Consider the following 26081-nt stretch of genomic DNA (forward strand, 5'->3'; position numbering starts at 1 on the left):
TGAAAAAATGAGAGCGTGAAAAACATGATTTGTCAGTTTTTGCTAAATCTAGGTCACTATTGAAGAAACCATGTCATCACTAATTGATCCTGTTTTGAACGCTGAAAGGAGGATGACATGCTGCGGCGTGGGTTGCCATAGCAACTGCAGCATTTGAATGCAAGTGCTGCAGGAAATTCAAGGTAAGTCCGGATGCTGGCGCAGGAATTACAAAGCGCCGTGTGTGTGTGTGTGTGTGTGTGTGTGTGTGTTGTTGTTGTTCAGGAGATGGCTGAAAGAAAAAAAAACACGTCCTCCTGGTCATCTTCGTACACGTTCCTCTTTTTAGAATAATACCCCAATACCTACTTATTATTATTATTATTATTATTATTACTTGTCAAATGTGGGGACTTGTACCCCTGAAGGTATTTCAAGAGAAGATCCCAACAGGCCTGCAGGCATCAGCAAAGCCAACTGAATGCTTTTCATCGCGGGACACTAGTAGTACAGTTTTCTTTTCAAATTGAGAGCACATCAATTAGAACACGAGGCATCTCTTTGCTAGCTAAAATGTATTACGCTCACTCTTGTGCAAAACATTTGAGGCGTTCTATATTTTAGGAGGATGTGCATTGTCTTTAGCGACATCATTTTCCGGCAGATGAGACAGAAATCCACCAGCTCTCCGTTTCAACCTCCAAACGTCTTCGGCTTGTCAAAAATGGGTCTCGACCTCCCAAAATCCATCTTGTCTCAATAGTCCCCGGTCTTGAAAAGGTCTCGGCCCGGGTCCGTGTGCCGTTGACCGCCCCGCTCGTCTTTTTTCTTCCCGTATGATTTGAAGCGGCGTTTGAAGGGGATCTGTCAAAGGACCAGTCGGAGTCCAGAACGGAGTCCAGAACGGAGTCCAGAACGGAGCCCGCCGCTCGCAGCTGCCGCAATGAAATCAAGAGTCTTGATGGGAATACAATCCCCCTAATTACGCCGTCTGCTCCTTCCACACGTGGCCGCAAACTGTTTTGGGCCCGCTGCAAAGACATTTGAAGACACTCGGATCAGAAAGGAGCCAAACTGGGTCAAATCCAATTCGGGGGGGGATTTATGACTCTCCAGTAAAGCAATCAATTCAAGCGGTTGAATATATTTTTACAAATGTAAACCGCTCCGATCGCTTACTAACGAGGCCGGGAGGCCGAAGGAGATGGAATTTGGAGCGTGGGAGGAAGATCCAAACAGAAGAAGGCGCAGGAAAACGCCCGCTCCGTTTTCATGAGATATTTTTGTCTCTCGGGTAATTTCTCATTGCTAAATGGGCAGCAGGTGGGGAGCCATGTTTTTCCACTTTGAGTAATGAGAGGCAATTTGCGTCTCACGCGCCCCGAAGCGCCGCCTACCCTTCGGCGCGTCCGTTTCGGAATTGAAAATCCGCTCAAGCGCTTTCCGAGAACGTCGGGACGTGCGCGTGCGCCGCCGACCTCGTTTGGAAACTACAATTATTCCTTCAAACTGGAACGATAGGAACCGAAACAGGAATCGGTTCGACAAAACGTCTTTGAGATTAGTGTGAAAAGTGCACTTTGTTCGATTCCGGCCTTCCGATGTGGAGTTTGCGTGCTCTCCCCGTGCCCGCGTTTCCCAAAACGCGCATGCTGGGTATGCCGAACTCTCCGAATTGCCCATAGCTGAGTGTGTGTGTGTGAAAGGTTTGTTTGTTTGTGCCTTGCGATTGGCCGGCGACCATTTGGCTGGGATAGGCTCCAGCACCCCATGCAGTCAAGATAACGGATGGATAGAACAATTCTAATCACGAGTAGTCAATATGAGGGTAATACAAACTATTGAGTAGGAATCAAACATGTCAACATTTTTCAGAAATCACAGATGGCAAAATTTCTCCTAGGCGGGGGTGGTCAAAGGGGCGTGGCCACCCCTGACCAAACTCTGCCCCTGCTTGCGCAACGTAAAATAAGATCATGTGCAGCGAGAGTGAGTAAACTCAAACAGATTACTCAAATAAAGAGAAATATGGATTTAGAATGAGACTACAAAATCCCCATATTAAAATGCGCGCGCGTTATTTTCAGCCATTATCGAGCAATGCAAAGTGTTGGAAAGGATGACGCCACGTCAGTTGGGCATTTGTTTTTTTCTCCTGACGAGAGATGCTTCTGCAGATCCAAGAGCAGCGATATCTTCTTTCCACCACGATTGCCGCCGCCCGTTTGATTTGGCGTGCTCGCGTTTATCACTCTAGGCCGCCGCTAAAGTGCAAAAAAAACACAGAAAGTTCAAAATGAAGATTTATTTGCTTTTGCGCATGATAATGCGAATGGAAACGGTGGGGGCGGGTGGGGGGGAGGCAGGAAAACAATGAGGCGCCCCGACATCGTCCCCAACAAAAATAGGACACAGGTGGAAGACAAAGTCGAGGGTGTGAACGCGCCGCGCTTTCTCCATGTGAAAGAGGACACCGCGCCCCAGCGCAAATGTCAGGTGATGCGCGCGCGGCGAGCTGCTGGCATTTGAATAAACAATGCTGGAGAGGATCCGGCCGCATCCCATTTCAGGTCCCAAAGTGAAGGAAAAATAAATAAAAAAAAGGGGAAACACACAGCAAACACACAGCACTTGAGGTGAAAATGGACATTTTGAAGGCCGCGTGTTTCATTGTCACTTTTATCGATGGGGTGGAGGACAATTGTCAATCGGGAGCTCGTCAAGCCTTTTGGGAGATTACAGCAGCAAATCTCCTTTCATAATTTTGAATGCCGTGATAGGGATAATACAGTTTTCTTTTCAAATTAAGAGCGGATAGATTAAAACATGAAGTAACGCTGTGCTAAATTGTGTTCTGACATCTTTGCTCAGATTTTATCATGTTTCATACAGATTGGCATTGGCGATGCAAACAGTGACAGGAACAGGGCTTTTTTTTTCAAATTAAGAGCAAATGATTTGGAACATGAAGCATCTTTTTTATGTGATATTGTGCAAACTGTTGTATACTTTGTATATTGATATAAATTGGTGATGCAAACAGTGACAGGAACAGCCTTTTTTTCCAAACTAAACCACAGGAACAGGCCTTTTTTTTCCAAACTAAACCTCTTTTTGCCACGCTATTGTGTTATGTACTTTTTTTTCTTTGCAGGCTCTTGTACGCCTTTAAGTTTCACCAAGATGTACAGTACCATAGAACAGTACAATGTATTTTTCAATTAAGAGCAAATGAATTGGAACACGGAGCAATTTTTGCTAAAATGGTTACCCAAAGTCTTTAAGTTTTATCATTGGAGAACCACTGGCTTGCTACTGGCTTTGATCAAAACGTGCATTCAACAAAGTCATGTCCACAACACTGAAGTCTTTTTTTTTAACGGGGGGGGTTACCAGCACTGTCAAAGTGAGAGAAAAGAGGAGCAGCGGTGTCTCAGGCTCTGATGTTGAAATTCACATCACACACTTGGGCCTGCGAAGTTTGAAAGGGCGGAAAAAAAGGAGCGAGGGAAACGCGTGTCGGCCCGCGCCCAAGCTGCCTGCTCGCTCGCTCGCTCGCTCGCCCGCTCTTCAAATTGCTCGCCCAACGCCATCGCGGACTTCATGGAGTACCAATCATCTGTTACAAGCTTTGGAAAAAGTAGGCACTGAAACATGTGATCGGAAAAACCTGCATTTCATAAAAGTAGTTGCCCAACACCCTTAATAAATATACATTTTCACAAAAGCTTATGTCATGTAGACTGGAGTTGAGTTATTGACAAAAATTCGCAAAATTGACAAAAATTCTCTTAACTATATCGTTTTAGAGGAAGTTAAGTGAGAATTAGAATATTTCACAAATTAATTTTTCATCCAAACTTATCCGCGATATCCAGCCCTCCTCCACACAACACACGCGCGCGTTTGATTGAACATTCCGCCCCCCCCATGCGGCACCTCCGGTTCGCTAATCACCATGGCAACCATCTACAGTAGCTCCACATTTTTTTGTCTCCTCGTGGTGAATGAAAAAATATTCGCAGGCCATTTTTGTGCTGTTTGCAACCGCGAATCTGTGGATTCTTTTCAAATTCCGAACAAATCAATTGGAACTTGAGGCCTAAATTGTGTTTTTGGATTCACAAAACGTCATGTTCAGTCAGGGGCGCGCAAACTTTTGCACGTGAGGGTGGGACACACAGAAAAAAGGATGCAATGGATGCCTTGAAATTCTTGGACTTTAATCTATGCTGAGATCAAGCGAGTTAACATTTATATTCCATTTACATTGTTTAGTTGCGGCACCCTAGTTTTCTGTTCAAGGTAAATAGGTTTCATATACATGCACATCGCCCGGTGTTGCGCGCCGGCGCTTATCGGCACGAACATCTTCCGCGTCAAAGGCCTTGCGGAAATGCGGGCTGGCAGGCCAAAGCGCGCCGACCATCCGTCCGCCCCGCCGATTGGATTAACGCCGTCGCCTAATCGCATTGGAGAAATCATCCGAAGCGCGTCAGCAGAAAACCAAACGTGGCACGGCGAGCGCTTCGCGGGATCGCCATCGAAACGCTTTGATTTGCTGCCGTTTCCTTTGCGACTTTTACAGAAATGCGCTTCTGCTTCTCTGATTAAAATGCAAAGATAATTCATCGCTCTTACATTAGGGTGGAAAAGGGACGGACAGGCAAAATCGGATCAAGCCTCGATAGACCATGAAAAAAAACAAAAACAAACAATCAAGAAACTAGCAAAAACGTAAAAAAAACAAAAAAAAAAAAAAAGCAGTCCTGCCGTTGGATTTTCATGGAAACCACTAAGATTTAGGCCATAAATGCGGGCCTAGTTACTACAAAATAAAAGATGAATAATATCAAAAAGTCGGAGCCCTGAATTTCCTAAGAAACATCAAAAAATATGTGTCAAAATCCGACTTCAATTTCAAACACAAGTTTGGCTGTTTTTGAAGCGGGTTCCCCACAAAAATTTTTTTTTCGAAAATGACTTGTTGTGTAACAGTCTGACAACTGTCCATCCGTTTCCAGGTGAACCAGGCGTAAGTGCGTGACGTCACTTGATTTCCCACGCGCGTTGCCCTTTTCCGCCCTCTGCTGGACAAAGGCGCTATGTGCGCTTTGCTTCGACCTGCTGCCTCAGTCTTTCGCTCCTCCTTTTCTCCATCAGCCTGGAAGAGAACGCGCATGTCACGTGCTAGTCACAACTTCCTCTCAGAACAAAATCACGTGCCCGAAAACGAACATTGAGATATTGATATATTCGAAGTAGACGCTGAATTCTTTTTGAAATGATACACAACACACGGAGGGAGAAAAAATATGAAATCAATAAATAATAAATGTAAATTGGTCGGGATCATAAACACAGGGGCACCAGTAGCATTAAGATTTTAACCCGAAGGAAAAAGCTATCAAAATGGTGCCGTTTATTTCCTAAATCACATTGATCGGGAATTTAATTCAGAAACACATGTTGAAAGCAACTGAATAGTTTCAAACTTCCGCACAGACTTTGGCAATGAGAGCGCCACTGCGCCGCCTGGTGCCACGGGTGCGTAATTACACTTCATACGCCAAAAGCAAAGTCTGTCCAAATTCGACCTGCGATTGCGAGCGTCCAGCAGCCGGCCCAGCTGATCCCGAGCCAGTCGGAGCTCTTCCACGCTCTGCCGGTAGACGCCGTCCGAGGAGCCCAAACGCTCCAACGAGGATATTTTGCCGGCGAGCTGGGCGGTTCGCTCTCGCAGCCGCCGGATGGACGCGTAAAGGTTCTCAAAGTCGTCTTCCTGCGGCCGGAAAAGCAGATGACAAATTGCATTAGGTGAAAATGGTGCCGTTTCTTTTTTATATACTCGATTGGAAAAAGAAGAAAAGACGGGCTAGTATGGTGTGAGAATGGTAAATATAATCAGCAGAGGTGGGCAATCCCAACCCTTTTTTTTGCAGGTCCGACATTTGTCAGAGCCCCGCCCCTTTTCCGACACCGTCTGTCCATTATACGAAATTGTAATCGTCAGTCCATCGGTTTATTTTTGCTCAAGCCTTCCGGTGACTTTTTTTTTTCCCTCTGGTCCGTTACTCATCGGGCGCTGTCTACTTCTGTCAGCCCTTGTACTAATACAATTTTTCTGTTCCAGCAAAGTTTACTGGAACTACTCATTGAGTTCAAACTGCTAATTTACTCGCCACCAGGGGGCACTCTACTAGTAATTGCAATTGAGTATGTTACTGTTGTGTTGGTGCAGTATTCTGACAACCACAGCGTATTGGTATTGTGCTGCTCTTGTGTTTTTTCTAAACGTGTTCAGTCTGTGTGGAAGGCATGATGTTTCTGGAAGGAGGCAGTTTGGATTTTTTTTAAATAAACACAAACATTGAAAAAAGTTTTCTGCATAAATTTTTGATGTGACAACCCAGTGCGGCCTGTGTATCCCAAAAATACTGCTCACTTCTCGCTTTTTTGCTGAAAAGATTTATGTAAACAGGGCATAGCATAGATAGGCTTTAGCTTCATCCTAGACTTTTTTTAATTGGCAAAATAAAAAAACAAAAATACATTTGAGCAGTTATGACTTGCACCTCGTTTGCTAGCATGACTACACATGCTATTTTTTTCCTTTTTTTTTTTTTGCGAAGGAGCGTTACAGTGGGTAAGGTGAAGACCCAAACGTGGGGAAATGAGGCAGGTGCACACAAAAAAAAATCATTTAATATTAAGAACAAAATAGTGCGAAGAAAAAAACCATACAAAAAAAATGACTGAGCGAGCACCGTTGCAAAATAATTAAGTCGATAAATGCAAAACACGCAGCAGGAAGAAGTGTTGACAACAAACAAAGCTTCAAGCAAGCAGAACAGATCCAAAGCGGGAAAGTTAAATAGAGGCAAGTGAACGAGCCAATCGGGTTACACAGCTTGACGAGCGCAGCTGGACAAAATAACTTAATGAGACAGACGTGCACAACAAAAAAAAAGGGACAAAGTAAACGTGTGGCTAAACTCCAATGGAATCAAAGCCAAATCAACAAATGACACATAGGACAACAATCTTATATCACTGAAATTGAATTTTAATCATAGGTGTGCAAAAACGTTTTAAGGTGGAATAAGAAATTGATATACCTTCGCATTGTTCATCTCAATGTGAACAAGAAGCGAGGCCAGCTCCAGCTCTTCGCTGTAGCTGTTCTTGAGAATGACGCTCCTGTAACCTGCGATACAAGAAAAACAAATGACAAAAATAGCTCCAATAATCAAGTTTGTTGTTGTGTTTTTTTTTTTTTCCCGGATCGCGATCGATCCGTTGAACTCTCATCGCTATCGGTCATGACAAATTATTCGGTAGAGTGTCCGGTTTGAGGAGATTCGCAAAGTTTTTCAATTGTTATTACACTTGCGCATGTCCAAGGCGATGGAATTCATTTAACAGGCTGAAACGTCCAAGAAACATACAAAGACAAAGACCAACAGAGGGAGACGGTACGGAAAGGCCTGTCGCTACTTGCCAAAAAGCACCGCGAGGTCTCCGACGAGAAAAGAAAATGGCCGGAGATAGAGGGGGAAGAAAAAAAAACAAGATTCAGACCGTGTCCACAATAGTATAGGTCATAGCATAAGCCTGGAAAAACCTCACGTACGCCACATCAACATCGTCACATATCTGGAGACATGCATGGAGGAAGAATTCCAAAAGGAATTCTGATCACGCCGAGAGGAGAGAGCGAGTGAAGCGAGAACCTGTCCGCAGCAGAGCGACGGGGTAGGTCGCCTGGGCTAAGAAGTTGGGCTCGCTGAACATGTCCTCGTCGTGGACCGTGAAGCGCAGAAAGGAGAAGGCGGGGTTGTGGATGTCAAACACAAACGGCTTGGGCGCCCACACCGGGTTCAGACCGTTATCAGCTGGAACAACAACAAAAATGGGACGCGGGTCCTCATTCGCCAAGCCGGACGCAAGAAAGGCAGTCCGACCTACGACGTCTGTCCTGAACTTGCAGTTGTCGTAATCAGCGCCGCAGATTTCCAGTTCCACAAAGGGGCAGACGATGCTTCGACCAGTTTTGGGCAGATGTCGAGCTCCCAGCAACTGATGGTTAAAAAGAACAAAAATATACCGAGGTGATGATTACGTCATCAGCCGAAGAACGCTCCAACGCTCACGCATACACAGAAGTAGAAGACACAAACTGAAGTTCAACACCAACCTGCTACCTTCTACCAACCTGCGCGCGTGACCTCACCTGCTTTGGGCGAGGGAATTGGCTGCTAGTCGACCTGGTTACATCATGGCCCCCGTCATATTCCCCAACCCTAACCCCAACCCTAACCCTAACCTTAACCCTAACCCTCCACGTATGTCTACATGGCATGCGCAAGTTTTTTTCTAGGCTTATACGACGGCCCCCACCGGGGACACAGCCCAAGTCTTCTTCAACTAAAGTATGATTATTTTGGAATGACTTTTAGGTCTGACCTGCAAGTGGATGGTGACGGGCTCCGCCCGCGAAGCGTCTTTGTCGAAAGGGTCGAAGAGCTGGTCCCTCATGGCGTCCGGCTGGGGAACGTAGCCGCTCCCGCCGCCGAGCATGAACAAGCTCTGGTTCACTTGCATGGCTTTATCTGCACATAGAAAGTTAGGCTGGCCCTTCTAGCGGCAAAGGTAGAAACGTCGGCGGCGGCGTCCGACCGGGAGTCTGGAAATTGAGCGCCACCAGCTGGGAGCCGCACAGCCACATGGGGAGCGGGTCGTAGTTGGACGAGTCCAGACGCTGCCCGCGCGGGTAAACTCGAGAAAGCTGCCGGCGGTTGTACTGCAGGAAGCGCTTCCCTCGGCCCCTGGCGGCCAACCTCTCCGCCTTGGTCTCCGGGAAGGACGACATATCCCGGCAGCACGCTCGCTCCGTCCCCATCTCTGGCGGCAAAGAAAATAGGGCCCCTTTAGCCGAAAGAAAGAAAAGGGAGGGCGCCGCGCCGCGACGCTTACTGTCCTCGTTGAAGGGGACGGGGCGGCAGTAAACCACCAGCTCCGACAGTTCCAGCGCGATCTTCTTCCGTCGCTCCATCTGCTTCTCCTCCTGCATCTGAAAAGCCTCGCCTTACTTTCCTCCTAGTCATCCAAAGCAATCCTCGCGACATGAGCCTTCTTTGGTGAAAACGCGTGGAATTCGGTTTTGGTTTTCAGCTAGATCACATTGCCGAAAATGGTCGGTTGGCCCAGAAAGTCCGGTCGTTGACGGGGGCGCTTGCGATTTTACTTGTGATTTTGCTACCAAGGTTCTACTGACCCGCGCGTCGGCATTGTGCGTGGCCTCTCGGATCTTGTCCACCCAGCCGCTCAGATCCTCCAGACTGTCCGCCGCCACGTCCAGCATCTGGAGCGGCTGCGAGGCGGCGCGCTGCCAACGGATGGTGAACACGAAGGCTCGGCAATTTTTACCCTCTTTGTGCACCTCTGGAGGAAGAAACCAACAAGTACGACAAATTGTCATAGGACGTTCGGACAAGAATTCTTCTCGTAAACGGTCGCTTCGATTTCATCGTACGATGTAATAAAAAGGTGCGACGTAGATATTTGGGGATTGCGTTCCTGTTATTCTTAAATCCCGCTCTCCACTTTCCCGATGAAGAACACAAATTTAAACATTGCAAGGTCAGTAAAGGCCTATTCTATTCTATTAATTTTTTTTCAGACTCACCAACAGTACAGGTTTGGACGTCAATGAAGCCCTTGAGAAATGCACCCAACGGACTGTTCTCTGCCGACTGGAAAAAAAAAATCGATAAGTTAGCGTGGTGAGAAGCAAGATGAGCAAGAGCTTCCACAACGATACAGCGTGGGGCACTTACGGCTTCAAGCTGTTCCCTTGTGGGAGAGCAGGGCACTTCCTCCACATAGTTTGCTGGGAACCACAGTTGCTCCTTCCCTCCATAGTCACCTCTCCACCTGAAAACAGGTTTGAATAATTGCATATAGGTTATCCCATATTTGTTTTTGCAACAGGCATATCCTGCCCGCTCTCCTCGAGAGAAAAAACTAGTTGTCTTCCTTCCCGTTTGCTTGAACCAAACAAAAATTAGAACAGGACTTTCAGTGGTTGTGATCCAACTTATTCGAAGTGAATGGCGTGAGCAAAGGCCTATTTTCCTCACATAAACAAAATTAAAATGAAGGCATGCAATACTCAAAGACTCACCAGCCACCCTCCTGCTTGTCCACGTTCAAGATGAGCGCCTGCTTGGGGAAGCCCAGCTCGTCTTCTCTCTGAGCCCGATAGTCGTACAGCGCCTTGACGGTGCACTGGACGGCGCGCGACCGGGTCACCCACACACGGGAAACACATAACAGCAAGGCTCTCTTGCCATTCACATTTGACTCCCAAAACGAATGTCTCCAGACACATACAGTAAGGATAGACCGACTATCCGACTATAGTTATTGAGATTCTCTCTTCTTCTCATTTACGAGCATTTTTGCGCACGTTGGGAGCAGACTCACCCGAGCAGCGGGCATCTTGTTAGCTTCCACGTAAAAATGAGGAGCACGGGCTTCATATAACGCTCCGTAGTCAAGTTCCTGAAATGACAGCAGAGAAATATAAAGTGTTTTGTTTTCCTCCAAATTGCCTCACTGTAACAGTCCCGCTTCCACTCCTTTCCACTTTTGGGCAAAGAGGAGAAACTTTGAGGGCAAGGAAGGGAACCCGACTGACCGCGGTGCCCATTCGCTCCAAGGCGTCCTCGTTGATGGGGTAACGCAGCTTCATCTTGCGGTACAGGGGGCGCTTCTCGTAGTAGCTCACCAGATCCAGCAGGCTCTCAAACTCGGCCGAGCTGCCCAGCATGAAGTGACGCCCTTCCCGCTTTATGCGACAGTGCTTGATCTTACCCTCTGCCCTGCGCGCAAGTCAAGTTGAAAATAAATACAAATGAATCAAATCCGGCCACGAAACGGGGCAGAGGGATCAAGGCCGGTGAAAAAGAATTTGTAGAATTTGGATTTTGTGACATCAGAAATCTGATAGCCAAGCGTGAATCCTGACCAACAGTTTTGATTTTTTAATCCATGAGTGAAATTTCGACCCATCTGGGGCTTTCAGATCTTTTTGATGAGTGATTAACAAAAACACTTAGGGGGTTAAAATATTGCATAGATTGTCAAAACGTCTAAACTTGTCAAAATCCCAATATGCCGGTCTTCCTAAATGCTTGCAAAACGGCCGTCCAGATGTACACCCCACACATGTCAAATTTAGCCCATGTCAGGCTTGTTTACTGCCATTAAAAATAGGAAATATTGTCAAATTTTTCCATATTGAAAACTTGATGTTTTATCATGCATTTCCCAAGATTTTTGAATGAATCCTTACAAGGGCAACTCACAAACAGGGCGCAATAGAAATGATTGGCTTGAGACCCTAAAACCACCGGGGGGCGCTCGCGGGCAACTTCAGACATTTGCAAGCCTTTCAATGACTTTGATGATTGTCTTAGTCCGCCGTAATGCAAAGTTCTATTTCTATTTGACGAGCCCTGTCAGCCCAAGTCGGGAGATAATAAGGCCGGGCTAGTGAAAAAGCCCCGAACGCACAGGGGTTTGAGAACCAAGTCCAAATTCTGCAAAGCGGCCGAGTCCACGCGCCCTCCCTTCTCAGAGTTGCGCGCCGCACCTGAAGGAGATGGCGTAAGAGTTGTGCTGGTTTCGTTTTCGCACCAAGAAGGCTCCGTCCCTGGGTACTCGCATCAGCATGTGCTCAGCCTTAACGCGAGACAGACTGGAGTGATACCACCTGCGCCGCGATCAAACGGAAAAGGATTAGGATCTTGATTTGCCAAAAAGTTGCAGTGAGCGGTTGGCGTACTCTCTCCTTTCGTGGGCGTCGGCTTGGGGCAGTGGATCGCCCAGCCTCATTTCAAAGCGGTCGCAGCGCAGAGGCGCGTGCCGATAGTGGCGGATGAGCTGCTGAAGGCTGTCGAAAACCGGGTTGTCCGTCAGGTAGAAACGCGTGCGGCCCGATTCCTGACGCAAGTGGATCCTGCAGTGCTGGACGCGTCCCGAGCGCCTGGTGGAAGTGGCACGTGCTACTGTTTTTGCAAATTCACCGAAATCGCGTTAGACTTTGGGGGCCCGTCGTTAGATGTCGGTCCGGCAAGCGATAAAGTTTGGGCGACTTTCCGCCACCAATTTACCGGCCGTGACGAACTTGCGTCACGGGAGACGCTCTTGGAGAATCGCGACGCCCCGATGGGATTCTCAACAGCAAGAGGAACACCCTATCCGGGGGGGGGGGGTGTCAACGTTTACCAGGGTGGCAAAGGTAACAATGGTCGTGTTTGGTCGAGGTCGCCAAATGTCGTCGGTATTTCATTTATTTATTTTCACCAAACGGTGTCCTCTTCCTCCTCCTGACGTCAACGTGCATTAGCTACTTTTGCTAACAGAGATTCGCCCCTGGTGAGCATAGGGGCTTTTCTATTTCATGAAGTTCAAAAGCTAATGTATCAGTGTAATATTTTATTTTCACGCAAGATGGGAGCCACCCGCATTTGGCATTGATTGCACAATTTTTTTAATCAAATGGATGAGGGGGTGGACGCGTTGGTTTGGGCCACATTTCTTCTTGCAACATAATAGCTTTAGTTTTTTTTCAGAGTTGACCTGGCTTATAAGTCAATTTGGGTGAATTTGACAAAGACACAAAGTCCGCTGTAAAAAACAGCCCGAATTTGAGGTACGTATGAAATCATTTTAAGCCCAGGTCATAGCCAGGATAAAGTAAAAGGACTAACCAGAATGACAAGGTGTAGTCCCCGACAAAGGTCTCACTCTCGCGCACCAGGAAGGTGCCGTCTTTGGCCGCGCCCTGGCAATAATCCCGCAGGAGTTTTTCTGCCAGCTGGCGGCCGTCGCGACCTCCGCCCAGCTTGCCGTGAAACCAGCGCTCTCCGCCGCGCCGCTCCTCGTCGTTACTCTCCTACGATAACCGAGGAGAGAAAAGGAGGAGATGGAGACGTTTGCCTCCCCTCGGCCTCACCTCTTTGGCTTCGTCGAGCTCGTCTTGGTCGGCCGTCCGATAGTGAGACGTCTCCTCCGAATAGTAAATCTTATTGCTGGTCAGCACGAAATAATGCGGCGTCCAGGTCTGCGTGCGCACGAGGGGCATTTAGTCGCGGGGAAAGCCGAGACGCACGTACGAGGCCGCTCGCTCACGTGGTCGACGGGGTCTCGGAGGTAGAGGATGCCGTTCTTCAACGAGTTGCTGAGGTCGTTTTCCCAATAGCTGCCCGATGTCACCTCTTCGTATAAGGTGCCGTCCGCCAGTTTCTTGTGCTTGGAAGACAGGAATACGTCACCCGTTTTCGACCTGTTTCACTCGCGACTCGGTATGTACCTGAGGATTTTCCGCTTGAAATTGACAGCGGTGTATTTGGAGGAAAAGGAAAAGAAAAAAAGCTTTATTTTGGAGTTGGCCTCATCACCACGTTTGCGTCCGATTTTACCGCTTTTTGTCGCTGCCATCGGCGTGACACGCTTATTCCCAATCCGCATTTTTCTCTCTTCAAACGACGCCAATTCTGCTTTCGGACGTACTCGAGAGTGCGCTTCTTATGATATGAACTAATGCGGATTGCCGAGCTGTTTGTCTTCGTCCGAGTACCTTGATAATGATCTTCCCGCGCAGCTGGAAGGGCGAAGGGAGGTCCTCGGCGTTGTTGTCCACCGGCTTCGTCAGCAGCATGTCCCCAAACACCTTTTTGAAGTACGTGGCCATGTTCCTTTGTTGGACCACGCTGCAGTGGTCTTCGATCGACAAGATGACGGGATACCTAGCGGGAGCGCAACTTTTTGCCGAACGAGCTCCCGAAGAGCGACCCGGCCGCGCGGGACTTACTCGGACGTGACGAAGGCATGCTCTTTAATGGTGTGAAGAACATCCAGGAATTTGATCTTGGAGGTTAAAGTGTGACCATGGTAGATGATGGGCAGGTCATCGGGCCCGTCCCAGCAGTCCACTAGGTCGCAACACGCGGTCAGTACAAGAGTGCCGCGATAAGATTTCAATTCAATGTTTACACTGTGAATTGAATACGATTGTTATCGCTGGTATTGAATTCATAGTTGATAGGGGTAACGTATATATTATGATTATAGTATATCCTCACGCCTTCAAAGTTCACGTCTCGGCAGACTCACGCTCGATGCAGCGGCAGCCCATCCTCAGACAGCGAGCGTAGGCCTCAAGAGAGGATTCGCTGGAAAACTGGTCACCCGTCAGGTAGCTGACAGCACGAGAAGAAAACAAAACGGTAGCGACGGGGACACGAAGCTTCACGAAGCACTCGGGATTATTCTGCCGCCGCTAGATGGCGCTCTCGAGTTCAAGAAAGGCGCTTTTTCAGGGACCGTTCCAAAACAGATCTGCTGATTGAGACGGCAGCCAACAATAGCGCGCGCCTTAAGCTTGAAAAAATACGGTAGCTAAACAGACGTACGTGTTGTGCGAAGAAGAGATCCAATATTGTGACAGCGGGCGCTTCATGTCTTCAGGGACGAGGGGGGAGAGCTGAGGATCGCACACCGAATTGTCTTTGGAGAACAAGAAGGTCAGGAACTGCGAAAAGTAGATTGCGCTTGAAAGGCGCGCTTGGAATTCGGCTTCGGCCGCGCGTCGTCACCTCATCCAGTTGCAGGACCGGCTCGGTCTGGGGTCCGCTACCCGAGTACGCCGCCAGGAACTCTCTGACCCGACTCAAGTCTGATGCCCACGAAACCTAGATGAAAGCAGGAATGGCCAAAAAGGATACGCGGGGGGGGAGGGGGGCGCTCTGCCAAGTCCTACCTTTTGATCCGTTTGTAAGAATTTCTGGAAGTCATAAAGGGAAATCTGGCACAGTTCTGGTCTGTCAACATTCCTGACCCCACGCGGCAAAAGATTGGATGAGACCTTCGCACATCTGCTACCCGGAGCTATTCTCTCATAAATCACCGGAGAAAGCAGGCGCATCGCACTGATGGACGGACTCCGACTGGCTACGTTCCAACTTCAGATTTCTTTTTGATTTTTTTCACGTCAACTGTACAATTGCGAGTTTTTTGCAATTTCTATTGCACGATGAACAACCGTGTCAAAAAAGAGAAGTGACTGAAGATTGAAAAAGAAGTGCAGTTGGAGGGCGGGACTCACCGCAAAGGGAAAGACAGTTCCAGCTGTTCGATAATCTGGGAACCCGTGTGGACGGGACCGAGCCACGGAAGCCGGTGGTTAAAAAAACAAAAAGCACAAAAAAAAAGAATAACGTGAGTGCAGAATTGTAGAAAACAAACTACTTGGACTTGTTCCTTACAATTACATTTAGGGTTGACATTTACTTTACTGATGATGTTACATTTTTATGGATGGCTTTATATTTGATGACATTACAGTTTTACTGATTGCATTGGATCAAATCGGTTATTTAATGGACTAATGAGATAAACTCATATCAAAATTGAATTCTTGAGTGTTTTCTTGAGTGATTATGGTAACAGGGGATCGACTCCCCTATATATATATATATATATATATATATATATATATATATATATATATATATATATATATATATATATATATATATATATATAATTTTCGTTTTCTAACACCTAGCCCCGATTCGGCGTTTGCTGTCCAATGTTTGTTTTTGACGTACAGCGCAACCGATTGAATCCATCGACCGGCAGCGTACTTTTCAACGGTGACACTTACACTCCTTTGCGTGTCAAACATCAATGTTCTGTAGAGTTGGGCGAAGTTGGGGTAGGACAATTCAGCGCGGGCGTCCACCTCCTGGACACGACATGAGGAGTTAGGACGTGAGGTTGGGGTGAAGGTTAAACAAGCTTCAGATGCTAGAAACTGGCCTGCAGCTTGTCTTTGAGGAAGCGCATGTTGGGGATTTTGTAGTTGATCTGAGGCAGCAAAGCTTTCACATCCTTCACCGCGACGCTGCAACACAGCCGGCAGATACGCCAAAGGATTACCTAGCAAACCATGACCTTTCCTACCCCGAAGCCGCCGAGACACGGGACGGGGACTCAGTTTGACCGAGTCCGGTCCCCGAGGGCCGCTGGCCGTCCCGCACGCTTTCCAGGCTTCTGTCTTAAACGTCCAAATGATTGGCGATCATCGGCAAGCTCCGCGGGAGCTCGAAAACCGTCCCGATCGTTTGAATCGGCTCAGGCGTGTCGATGCATGGAATTGCCGCCGGATTACCGGCGCCCCTCCTGCGCCGCCGCAGGTGTCAAACCCCGGTCCCGGAGGGCCGCTATCCTGCACGTTTTCAAAGCTTCTCTCTCAAACGTCAACATGAACGTAGCCGCGGGAAGCTATCTGATGATGCGGCGCCATTGGAGTCTGAACGCCGCTACCGCGCGACGCGCTCTGGCGTTCCTCCTGTATTGTTGCTATTTTGGCAACGGAAAGGAAGTTGACCTTCCCCGGCCTATAGCATCACTTCCTTCACCTTATCAAGTTGCGACAGGCTGTTTGTCCACCCCTACGGCGTCAGGAAAGTCAAGGCAAAACAAAGCGCATCATCCAGACAACATCCGGATGGAGTTTTGTCGTCACGGCTGACGCGGCGGAACGACGTGCTTACCTTCCTTCGCGGTTCCTGTCCATGACTTCAAATTGTTTTCTCAGCCATCTATCGCCGCCCGTGTGGAGATGAAAACAAATTAGGGAAACAAATACGTCAACGGCGCGGGTCTATTTGATGAATTTCAAAATTACGACATTTTTAAACGCGTATTCAACTGGTTTTAACGGATGGTCGTGAGTATGTTCACAATTTCAAATCAGATTAAATGAAATGAGCACAAATATATATTTTTTATTCATAACACACAATATTATATATAATATGGTGTTTTTCCACAGAAAGGAACCTGTCAGTTTGCAGTGGCGCCGCCGCTCTCTGCGTGTCCATCATCAGCCAGTTGAGAGCCGCCATCCACATCTTGACCTCCTCCTCACTGGAGGCTGAAAGCATCACGCAAGAAGGACACGGGGACAGCATGAACATGCTGAGCGGCAACTGTATAGCAAGCATAAATGCGAATCCCTTCAAATGTTTCTGGCGGCAGCCAATGAGTTAAGTGAGCCTCCCTGTTCCGAAAAAATAAGCACACAAGCTAGACAAAACAAATAAAAAAAAAGGGAGCGCACCAACAAGAGTTTTAGCAAAAACACATGGCAAATGTTTGCAACAGGAAATCAAGTGCTTTGCTAACACACACCGTCAGTTTCCCTGAGAATACTTTACAAATAAATCGTAACATGATACAGATGGGATTTTATAGCGGAGCTTCCCTCTTTAACCTTGGCCTGTGTTGTGGAAGAGAGTAAAACAAATAGTGACGGGAAGAGGAGATTAGCTCTCTCTCTCACACACGCACACACGCACACACACACACACACACTAACCTGCGAGACTCAGAGTCCTGAGGCGAAACTCCAGGCCATAAAGCACGACGAAGCAGAGGGCAGAGTCCACTTTACGAGCTTCCTCCGGGTAGCGCTCAAAATCACGGGAGCCTTTTCCCAAGCGCACCTCCCGGATCTCTCGCATGTCCACTACAAGAGCCAGCAAAACGTCAGCGGCGGCGGTGCATGAACTCGGACGCAAAAACCACCATACGCTATGTCACGTTGGGCCACGTAATTGCTTTTCCTGTCAAACATTTGACCGCTGTAGGAGCCCCAAATTATACGAAGCACCGTGTGGGCGTCAAAAAAAACAAAAAAAAAACAGATGTGAACATTTGAGGTTGAGCTCAATATTCAAGGATGAATCATCTCATCATTTAACCCCTCCAGGCTGATTGTAGCAAATTTGCACCAAACCCACCCCCTCAAATATACAGCCAGCAAATAGTTTGTATTCCTCTACCGCCAATTGCTACATTTGGAATACACGCCAAAAAACTTTTCGCAAACATTCATTTCTCTGTTTTCAAGTTGGATGGGACACCGCATCCTTTTTGGGACCGCTCCAATGGACTTTATAGTACCTGATTTTCCGCACTATAACGCGCGCCGGACTATAAGACGTATCTTCAACAAATGACCTATTTGAAAACATTTTTCATATAGAGGGCGTACCGGATTCTAAGGCGCAGAGAATAGAAGCTATAGTAGTAGCTTGGGTCGGCAAGGGAACGTCGACAAAACAATCAAATCAGTCAGTCAAACTTCATTCATAGACAATCAGAAACTATAAATAAATATATAAATTACTTCAAAACTGGAGCATATACGGCCATGGTAAAAAATTCAAAAGTAAAAAATACATTTATAACTGAAATGCAGAGGTAAAAATTGCAGAGTTGACATGCTGATGAAGTTATTTGACTGGCAATTTATGCGCTGTATGAGGCTCTCTGTCTGCATATTAAGGCATCGCTCACATAAGTGATAAGTGAAGACGCAATTTCAGCTCTATTTGGACTTCTTGCGCCTTTTGTATTTTTCTATGTTCAAGGAAAGACAGGAAGTGGGACCCTCCCTGATAGCGCAGCGCTTCCTCTGTCTCGGAATTCAATACGCGCTCACGTCAAAGAAAATGCCCTTTGGTGTGCGTGTGCGTGTGTTGAGGGTGGAACCCCACTTGAAGGCAGAGAGCCTCACTTGACAAAAACAAGCCGGGCGTGGAGACGTATCCGAGGTCGGCCAGATAAGCGTGTGGCGAGAGCGCCGACTTCACCTTGACGTCAAAAAAGAAAGCGAAAGAAAGTGGACGCCCGAGTGGAGCGGGAGGTCAGGAATCTGGAAATGAGGTGGGGGGGGGGGGGGGGGGGGGGGCTAACGTGGGTGTGAGGGCTTAGGAACTTGAGAAAAGCCAGCTGGAGGAAAAGAGAGGAGGCCAATATGGGTCATTCACACCAAAGGGAAAAAGACAGTAAGGAGCTGAAAATTCAGCCATATGGTGACAACATGTTAAAGTCATCACACTTGTGAGAGTGGTTAAAATACTGGCAGAATACAGCACAAGTGCAGCAGTTTGGGCAAATCTTTGATCTTTTTGGCGCAAAAGGGAAAACATTGAAAGAGAACCACAATCCAAATTGTGACAACAGGTCAAAGTTCAACATGGCAACATCACACTAGCAGTGGCTAAGATAGTGCCAGGATGATGTGGGAGAAAAAGACCCAAAATTGATTCGAGCGATAAATAAATCAAAATACTGCAAATACTAAGTCAAAGTTCGGATTTTTTTTTTTTTATCTGACTCTCACTTTAAATGTCAAAAAACTGAAAATGGGAATTCTGAGAACGCAGTCCGTTTTTGTGTATGCCGATCACGAGCAACAGCCAAAGAAATCCTTTTGTTTTGTCCTACTTTAAGTTGGGGGGCAAACTTTTGCACTCACCGTCTCCTTCGATTTTGTCGTCGGTGCGACGCCACACGATTTGCCGCGTGTCCTGTTTGATCTGCACGGTCCTCTTTTCCGGCCGCTGAGACTTCTTGTGGGAGAAGAGGGTGAGGACGGCGCCCGTCTCCAGCCCGCGGAGGATGCGCGGAACGGTCTCGGTCCATTCGCTCATCCTGGAGGACGGCGGCTCCTCGTCGAGCCTGGCCGCACACATCCTCTCACAGCATCCTTCGGCGGGCCACTTCACGTTGAAACTCCGCGGGGGTGAAAAAATACTAGGACGGATCCCGTGGCCCTCGGAGGGGAGTGGATCCCTCTCTTATCTTTTCCAGATGCGTCTGGCATCCACTCGCTATGGATTTGCATCACTACTGGCTTCGGGTCTCCAGCGCTCTGCTTCATGCAAAGTCCGCTTCGGAAAGTGGAGGTGAGCTCGCAGATCGGAAGAAGTCCGTGGTTTAAAAAAATGGAGGAACACACACATAAAGCGAGTGAGGCGATGTCTACTTGGGAAAATACTTCTCGCCGGCTCCGAGTGAGGCTTCGCCGAGGATGAGGAGCATCGGGGAACCGAGTTGTTGGCTCCCCGTCAAACGCTCCTCAGCCAACATCTGCCACTGGCGTCCCCGAGCAGCAGTGGCCTCAAGTGAAATCAAAACTTGATCGGAGTTCCCCCGCTCCGGCGCTTACCCCTGCGGTGAGCGGAGACTTGGAGAAGTTGGCGTGGGCGTGGAGCAGCGCGCAGGCGTTGCGGTGGGAAGCAGCGACCCCTGCGGCCTCGCGGGAGATGTGCACCACGTCACTCAGCAGAAGGAAACAGTCGTTGATTCGACAAAGTCAAACCATCGCGTGCAAGATTACATTACGGTATTCATGAATTACACTTTTGTTCGAGCGAGTGCTGGTGTCTCGTTTATCACCAACGATTTCGTATCTTGAATTTCCTTTCATCACCAGAGACAAGATTATTCCAAATTTTTCGAAACGAGAGACATTCGGAAGTGGAGGTTCCGCTGTACTCGCAATTTTATAATGTTACATTTTAGGCATTTTTGATACGCAGTACATATATTTTGAATGATAGGGCGCCACGAGATCGAAGACTAAGTCTTGGTGGTGCATTTGAATTCAGAAACGGCTATAAGAGAACGGATGGATGGAGACGACTAATGACTGGACGGATGCACAAAACCTTCATAATAACTCCAGACCTTCAAAAGCTGATAGAAGGTGGCTTTTCCAAACTGTCATGGATTCACCCTTTGCAAGAATTGTTTTAACCCTCAAAAACCACAACCAGAAGCCGCTTGTGAAAAGATAATAGACTTTAATTGCCCAAAATAAAGTTGTTCTTCTTTGCGCCGCCTCTTCTTAACTCTGTAACCAAGTCGTAGAGTTTCTCCGATAGCGCCACCTGGTGGAAAGATGGGGATGAAGGCCGGGTGGTCTCCCGACGGCGTTTTGGCGCGTAGGGGCTGACCGTGTACGAGTCGGGCTCCTGCAGTCGCTTGTGTCGGGGGTGGAGGCTCCCGAGGGAGGCGGCCGCGTTGGCCTTGCTCTCCGCGGCGCTGCTCGAAGGCCGCCTCACCTGAAGAGACGGCCATTTTTCTTCCACGCTCAACTAAAAAAGGCCAAAGCGTTGCCACGGCGGGGCGTCGCGTACGCACCTGTCCGTCGCTAAAGACTTCCTGACGCAAGCAAAGGACTTGAGCCGGAGCCACGGAGAGAGGAGTGTGGTCGGCACCCAGAGGGTGGCATCGCAGAGGGCGTCCCGCCTCGGGCGGCGGCTCCGAGGCCAGGCACGCAAGGTCCAGAAAGGGATGGCCTGGAAAAAAGGGCCCCACCTTGACGTCGCCGCAACATTATCGAGCAATGATCGGCTCGCTACTTTGCTCCCCAAAAAAAAATCAACGGGCTAGAGACTCAAATTCAGATGACGTGGACATGCTTAAAAAAAAAAATCAACCGGCTAGAGACTCAAATTCAGAGGACGTGGACAATTTGAAAACAAACCGGGTCTCAAAACAGTCATCGATAATGCCTTTTTTCATAGTCGGTTATTGATTACCTATTGTAGCTGTTGTGCACATATTTATATTGGATGTAAATAGATATAAATGTGTGGCTATGTATACATGGTAGCGAGCTAGCATAGCTCGCTAGATAGAAACTGTAGCTAGCTAGCTAGCCTTCTCGATCACTAGCTATCTATCTAGTTAGACAGACAGACAGAAAGATAGATCGCTAGATAATACACTGCATATATAAATAAATGACTAAAGGTTAATTAAAAAATGAGCTATTTTGAAAAGTCAAATGTGCGAAGAAGTCATTCAGATAGCTAAAAACGTGAACTTTTCTTACCGTGGTCGTCTATGAGCCTGTAGACGGACTTCCTTCCGGGGACGGTGCTCTTCTCGGGATCTTCGCTGATCTTCATCCTGGGTTTGCCCCCGACCTCCACGAGCTATCGGGCGAACGTAAACGGCAACGCGATGGCTCCGCGCAATCGACGGAGGCGGCTTTTACCTTGTAGACGCAACCCAGGGACGGTTGTTTGGTGCAGGTGACCAGATGCGTACCGACGCCGACCACGTCGATCTCGTTCTCCTGAGGCCGAGTCGGAGGTCGCGTTCAAAACTTACAGAAAACCTCCAAAGAAACTTTCAAATGTGCGGCCTTCACCTTGTGGTTGAGTTCCACCATAGTTTGCTCCGAGATGTTGTTTGTCCCAACAATGATCAGGGAATCGAATGCGGGCGTGGAGAAACTGGCGACACCAAAGACGAGTTGGGAATACAACTACAAATTTGTTTTTGTTTTTTTTTGTGCGCCTCACTCACTGCTTGCTGCAGAGTCTGAGGACACTACGCACATCCAGCGACTGCTTGCAGAGGTCCCCGCTGTCCAGGCGAACTCCTAGCGGCCGATAGCCCAGCTCGCACAACGCCAAGGCCACCGCGCAGAAGTTCAACAGGCCGCTGCTGAAGGACGTCACGTCACCAGAATGACAAGCAATCTCCCCGTAAACAAAGGGTGACAAAAGAAGAGACTATCCAAGTACTGATTTTGAGTTTGAACTGGTATTTTACTTGCCACCAGGGGGCACTCTCCACAAGTAAAGGTAACCAGGCATGTTACGGTTGTGTTGGTGCGGTATTCTAACACTTTGAGCGTATCGGTGTTGTGTTGAAAATACGTTGGTGCCGCTATTATTTCTAACCATGCCGTCATCCGGAAACATCGGGGGCAAAATGACATTTCGTTCGAATATTCGACGAAGTAATAGATGAATAATGACGAGAGAAAATATTTGGAGCTCACCCGACGACACTGTAGCTGTCGATGACGGGCAGGAAGTTGTGAGGGTAAGCGATGGCGTAGGACAGGAAGGCCGCCAACTCGCCCTGGTGGATCTTGCCGGGCTCCGCCTTCAAAAGCTCACACACGCGAGCCAGCCAACCTTTGCTCAACGAAATGAAGTCCACCGGGTCCCGGTCCCGCTTCAAATCAACAAGGGTCTAATCGGAGGGAAAGAGGTGTCCGTTAGCGGATGAGATAACGTCCTGTCAGCTTTCATCGCAGCTGATAACAACACCTGGGAACAATCTGAAAAGATAAATAAAACCGGCTAACCGATTCAAAAATGCATGCTTCACGTGCAGCTCAACGAGACGGCGTATTAACAGGCCGTTAGACTGCGAGGGCCGCTGCTTTTCGTACACTTGGATAACACATTGATTTCGGCTGCTGACAAATGAAAGTGGAGAACTTAAGGAGGTTGTGTACTTCTGTCAATAACGCCAAACTAATCCCCGCGACATACGCCCGCCCGCTTTTGGGAAAAGGCGTCACAATACGCATATGTATTTGCGGAGATGAGCGCGCACACTGACTTGCGGCGACACCTCGTCCATGGAGGTAAAGGAGGTGACGTAAGAATGCGCCATGGTCCCGGCGACGGGGATGCCGAAGAGCAAGCCGGCCTGGACGTTACTGGTCAGGTCGAAGCCTAAAAGGCGCAACGGGGATCCGTGAGCCGTGGCGCGGGGAAGCGCGCGCGCTCCGTCGCGCCGCAATCACCTCCCACGTACGAATATCTGGAAGCGGTCAAGCCCCCGTCTGGCCCCTGGGCCCTTCGGAGCCCCATCTCCAGAAGCTTCCTCCGGGGCCCGGACGCCAGGCGGAAGCGCGCCGCGTTACTGCAAACAAGACTGCAAAAATAAAAGAACTCCAATAAGACCAATAGTCTGATTTCAAGTTTAGGTTCAGGATGCATAATGTAATATGACATGATTAGAATGTGATAGCGTTTGCCAGGGGAGAGTGCCCCCTGGCGGCGAGTAAAATAGACGTTCAAACACAATATTCTATCCAAGGGGTGTCCCGCCATCCATTTTCCAGTGGTCCGCGGCATACATTAAAAATGACAAGACCAGGGTTCTTTTCAGTGTAAGGAATACACGGCCATTGGCCACCCAAAAATTCTGGAATATTTTCTCATCACCTTTATTAGAAAGCTGTTCTGTAGCGGTTTCACATATTAGCGTGAAAATAGAAATAATATGTCAATTCTCTATTGATTGTTGATAGCACGTTTAATAAATTAGTCAAAGAATTTCAAAGTGGCCCATGTACAGTATTCGCTTCCCCTTTCTCCATACTGCCTTCTTATTTGTATTCCTTTGTTTACTGGGAGATTGCCCCCTGGTGGCTAGTAGAAAAAATAAACAAAACAACAACTGCAGATAAGCCGCACTGGACGAAAAGCCGTGCGAAAAAAGTAGAGGCTCGTAGTGTGAAATTTGGGTAAATCTAATTTTCCCTCCTCGTGCGTGGATATTTGAAATTCATGCCACCTGGCGTAGTTGACCAGACAAAGCAGACTGGTCTCCAGCAGCTGGACCACAGCCAGCGGGCCCGCCACCTCCATCAGTGGCTCCTGCAGATACGACAAGGCGTCAGTCGGGCCCGGGCGCTCGCTTGAGCGGGGCCGCGTCTCACCCGGGCAAACACCACCGTGCCCTCCGGGACGGAGCGGAGCGTCACACCCGAACAGTCCAGACTTCGCAGGAACTGGAAGAAGGCGGGGTCCGTCGCTGGCGGTAAAACGGACCGCAGGTATTCCACATCTACATCCGGAAGGTATCACAAATCGGCTCTGCTTGTGCCATTTAATACGTTACAAACATGTTCGTTTTCTAGCGGCCAGTATTGTCGCCAAATTGGGAATTTCAATAACTGAAGAATTAATGAGTATCACCTTAACATCGAGCACTTTAATTCTCCAGCTGATTTTAGTGCTTGAAAAGTTTGGGGGGAAAAAAACACTTTTGTTATTGTTAATACTTTACTAAGTACAGTACGAGAGTAATTTATGACTTTAGGTAGTAAAAGAACCGAAGCGGCTGTATATCTGGACTCGTACAAAATCATAAATACACGTTTTGGGGATTGAATGGGTTAAGACAATACGGTTACGCGTTAGTTTGTTAGCGGCAAGCATATGCCACTTTGGTACTTGTAGTACTTCGAGTAATCGATTATTTTAGTACTTGTACTTCATTTTTAATTACGACCACGTGTCGGACAATCCCAAGTACAGTAGTAAAGTCGGGAGGGCGTTCATCCCCGGAATCAGGGTCGCGCCGTGCCCTGTCACGTGGCCTCGTGCTCAGCTGTTGCGCAACTCACGCGAGAGTTATCGACCCGATCGATACGAGCCAGGACGCGCAACAGGCGGCTGCCCACCTCGCTCCGAGAAGCCGAAGTCGGCGAGGAAGAGCAGACAGTCGTCGAGTCCGGCGAAGAGCGAGAAACATCCGCAGAAGGGGTTCTCCCGGAAGAAGAGCTCGAAGACGGAATGCTCCAGGTGGCGCCCGGCGCGCCAGTAGGCGTAGGCCATGGTGAAGTGGTAGAGGTCGGTGAGCAGCGGCGGCGCGCGCTCCCGGATGGAGCGCCCCGAAGCGCGCCGAGTCGCGGCCTCCTCGCACGTGCTGCCGCGAGGCGCTGCCATGTTGGGGCCGAAGTGGCCGAGGATCTCTGGGACTTGCAGTTCGCTCCGACTCTCCCGGCCCACCCGATTCGCTCGTGGCCGCGAACGTGCGCGGAACCGAGGACGGCGAGTGCGCCTTCGGAGGCTAGATCCCAACGGAGGTCATGACTACTCGACGCGTATCCGCAAACGGTTAGCATTTCCACGAGTCAAAACAAACACGAGGAGGGCCCCCGGGGCAGACCCGGTGACGTCATCGGCCGGGGGTGCGCTCGGGGGTAGAGCTGTGCGCGTCCGTCCGACAGCATTCGTTTTGCTCTTCTGCGCGAGTAAAAAAATGAAACGTTCTAATAGAAATAATGGATTTTGGAAAAGGATATTGTTCGTTTACATTGATATACGGCGTCTCGGTAATCGAGGCGTTTTCAAATCTTTACACTCGATGACGTTTGAATTTTGTTGGAGATTTTCAAAAGACCAGCGGCTATCGTATAGAAGCGTATGTTGGTAGGCCAAGGAGGAATACTTTACTGTAATTAAAAGCTAAATTAGTCATTTACACCGCCCGCCAGCAGAGTGCGCAATTTTTACATCTTGAGTGCTCTGAACGGCAGCGCGCGTACCGCAGGAAAAAACAAGAAAACGCGAAAGGTGTTTAAACTCCGGCACCCGACTTTTCCCTGAGTGTGGAAGAGGGAAGAG

General features: G+C 48.5%; 2 protein-coding genes across 5 annotated transcripts; both read right to left on the reverse strand.

Annotated features, from left to right (window-relative positions):
- Positions 1–4181: 4181 nt before the first annotated feature.
- On the reverse strand, positions 4182–20083 carry LOC148416767 (1-phosphatidylinositol 4,5-bisphosphate phosphodiesterase gamma-1-like). 3 transcript variants are annotated; one of them, XM_088424858.1, is made up of 32 exons: positions 19382–20083; positions 17435–17584; positions 16897–16990; positions 16608–16655; positions 15871–15955; positions 15716–15796; positions 15155–15189; positions 14810–14882; positions 14646–14741; positions 14463–14581; positions 14164–14249; positions 13862–13982; positions 13628–13796; positions 13180–13299; positions 13004–13111; positions 12759–12943; positions 11831–12031; positions 11639–11758; positions 10682–10865; positions 10468–10545; positions 10166–10269; positions 9819–9915; positions 9668–9734; positions 9257–9423; positions 8956–9046; positions 8659–8883; positions 8446–8591; positions 7944–8058; positions 7713–7874; positions 7098–7186; positions 5577–5761; positions 4182–5143 (listed from the first exon to the last, which is right to left on the reverse strand). In XM_088424858.1, exons 1-32 carry the CDS (start codon positions 19596–19598, stop codon positions 5083–5085), a joined length of 3879 nt encoding a protein of 1292 aa, XP_088280984.1. In that variant the 5' UTR covers positions 19599–20083; the 3' UTR covers positions 4182–5082. The 3 variants fall into 3 exon arrangements, with proteins under 3 accessions (XP_088280984.1, XP_088280983.1, XP_088280985.1); XM_088424857.1 differs by having other exon boundaries at positions 8956–9052; XM_088424859.1 differs by lacking the exons at positions 4182–5143; positions 5577–5761; positions 7098–7186 and having other exon boundaries at positions 7719–7874; positions 7948–8058; positions 8956–9052.
- Positions 20084–20691: 608 nt separating this feature from the next.
- On the reverse strand, positions 20692–25623 carry naprt (nicotinate phosphoribosyltransferase). 2 transcript variants are annotated; one of them, XM_088424862.1, is made up of 13 exons: positions 25136–25623; positions 24389–24516; positions 24244–24326; positions 23468–23598; positions 23281–23396; positions 22709–22905; positions 22228–22368; positions 22070–22154; positions 21914–21994; positions 21749–21851; positions 21052–21209; positions 20865–20972; positions 20692–20798 (listed from the first exon to the last, which is right to left on the reverse strand). In XM_088424862.1, the coding sequence occupies exons 1-13, from the start codon at positions 25398–25400 to the stop codon at positions 20712–20714; spliced, it is 1683 nt and encodes a 560-aa protein (XP_088280988.1). In that variant the 5' UTR covers positions 25401–25623; the 3' UTR covers positions 20692–20711. The 2 variants fall into 2 exon arrangements, with proteins under 2 accessions (XP_088280988.1, XP_088280989.1); XM_088424863.1 differs by having other exon boundaries at positions 22228–22365; positions 25136–25622.
- Between the last annotated feature and the right edge of the window lie 458 nt (positions 25624–26081).

This window comes from Hippichthys cyanospilos, chromosome 10 (genome assembly GCF_059441005.1).
Source record: "Hippichthys cyanospilos isolate Australia breed blue-spotted pipefish chromosome 10, RoL_Hcya_1.0, whole genome shotgun sequence".
NCBI classification, from domain to species: Eukaryota; Metazoa; Chordata; class Actinopteri; order Syngnathiformes; family Syngnathidae; genus Hippichthys; species Hippichthys cyanospilos.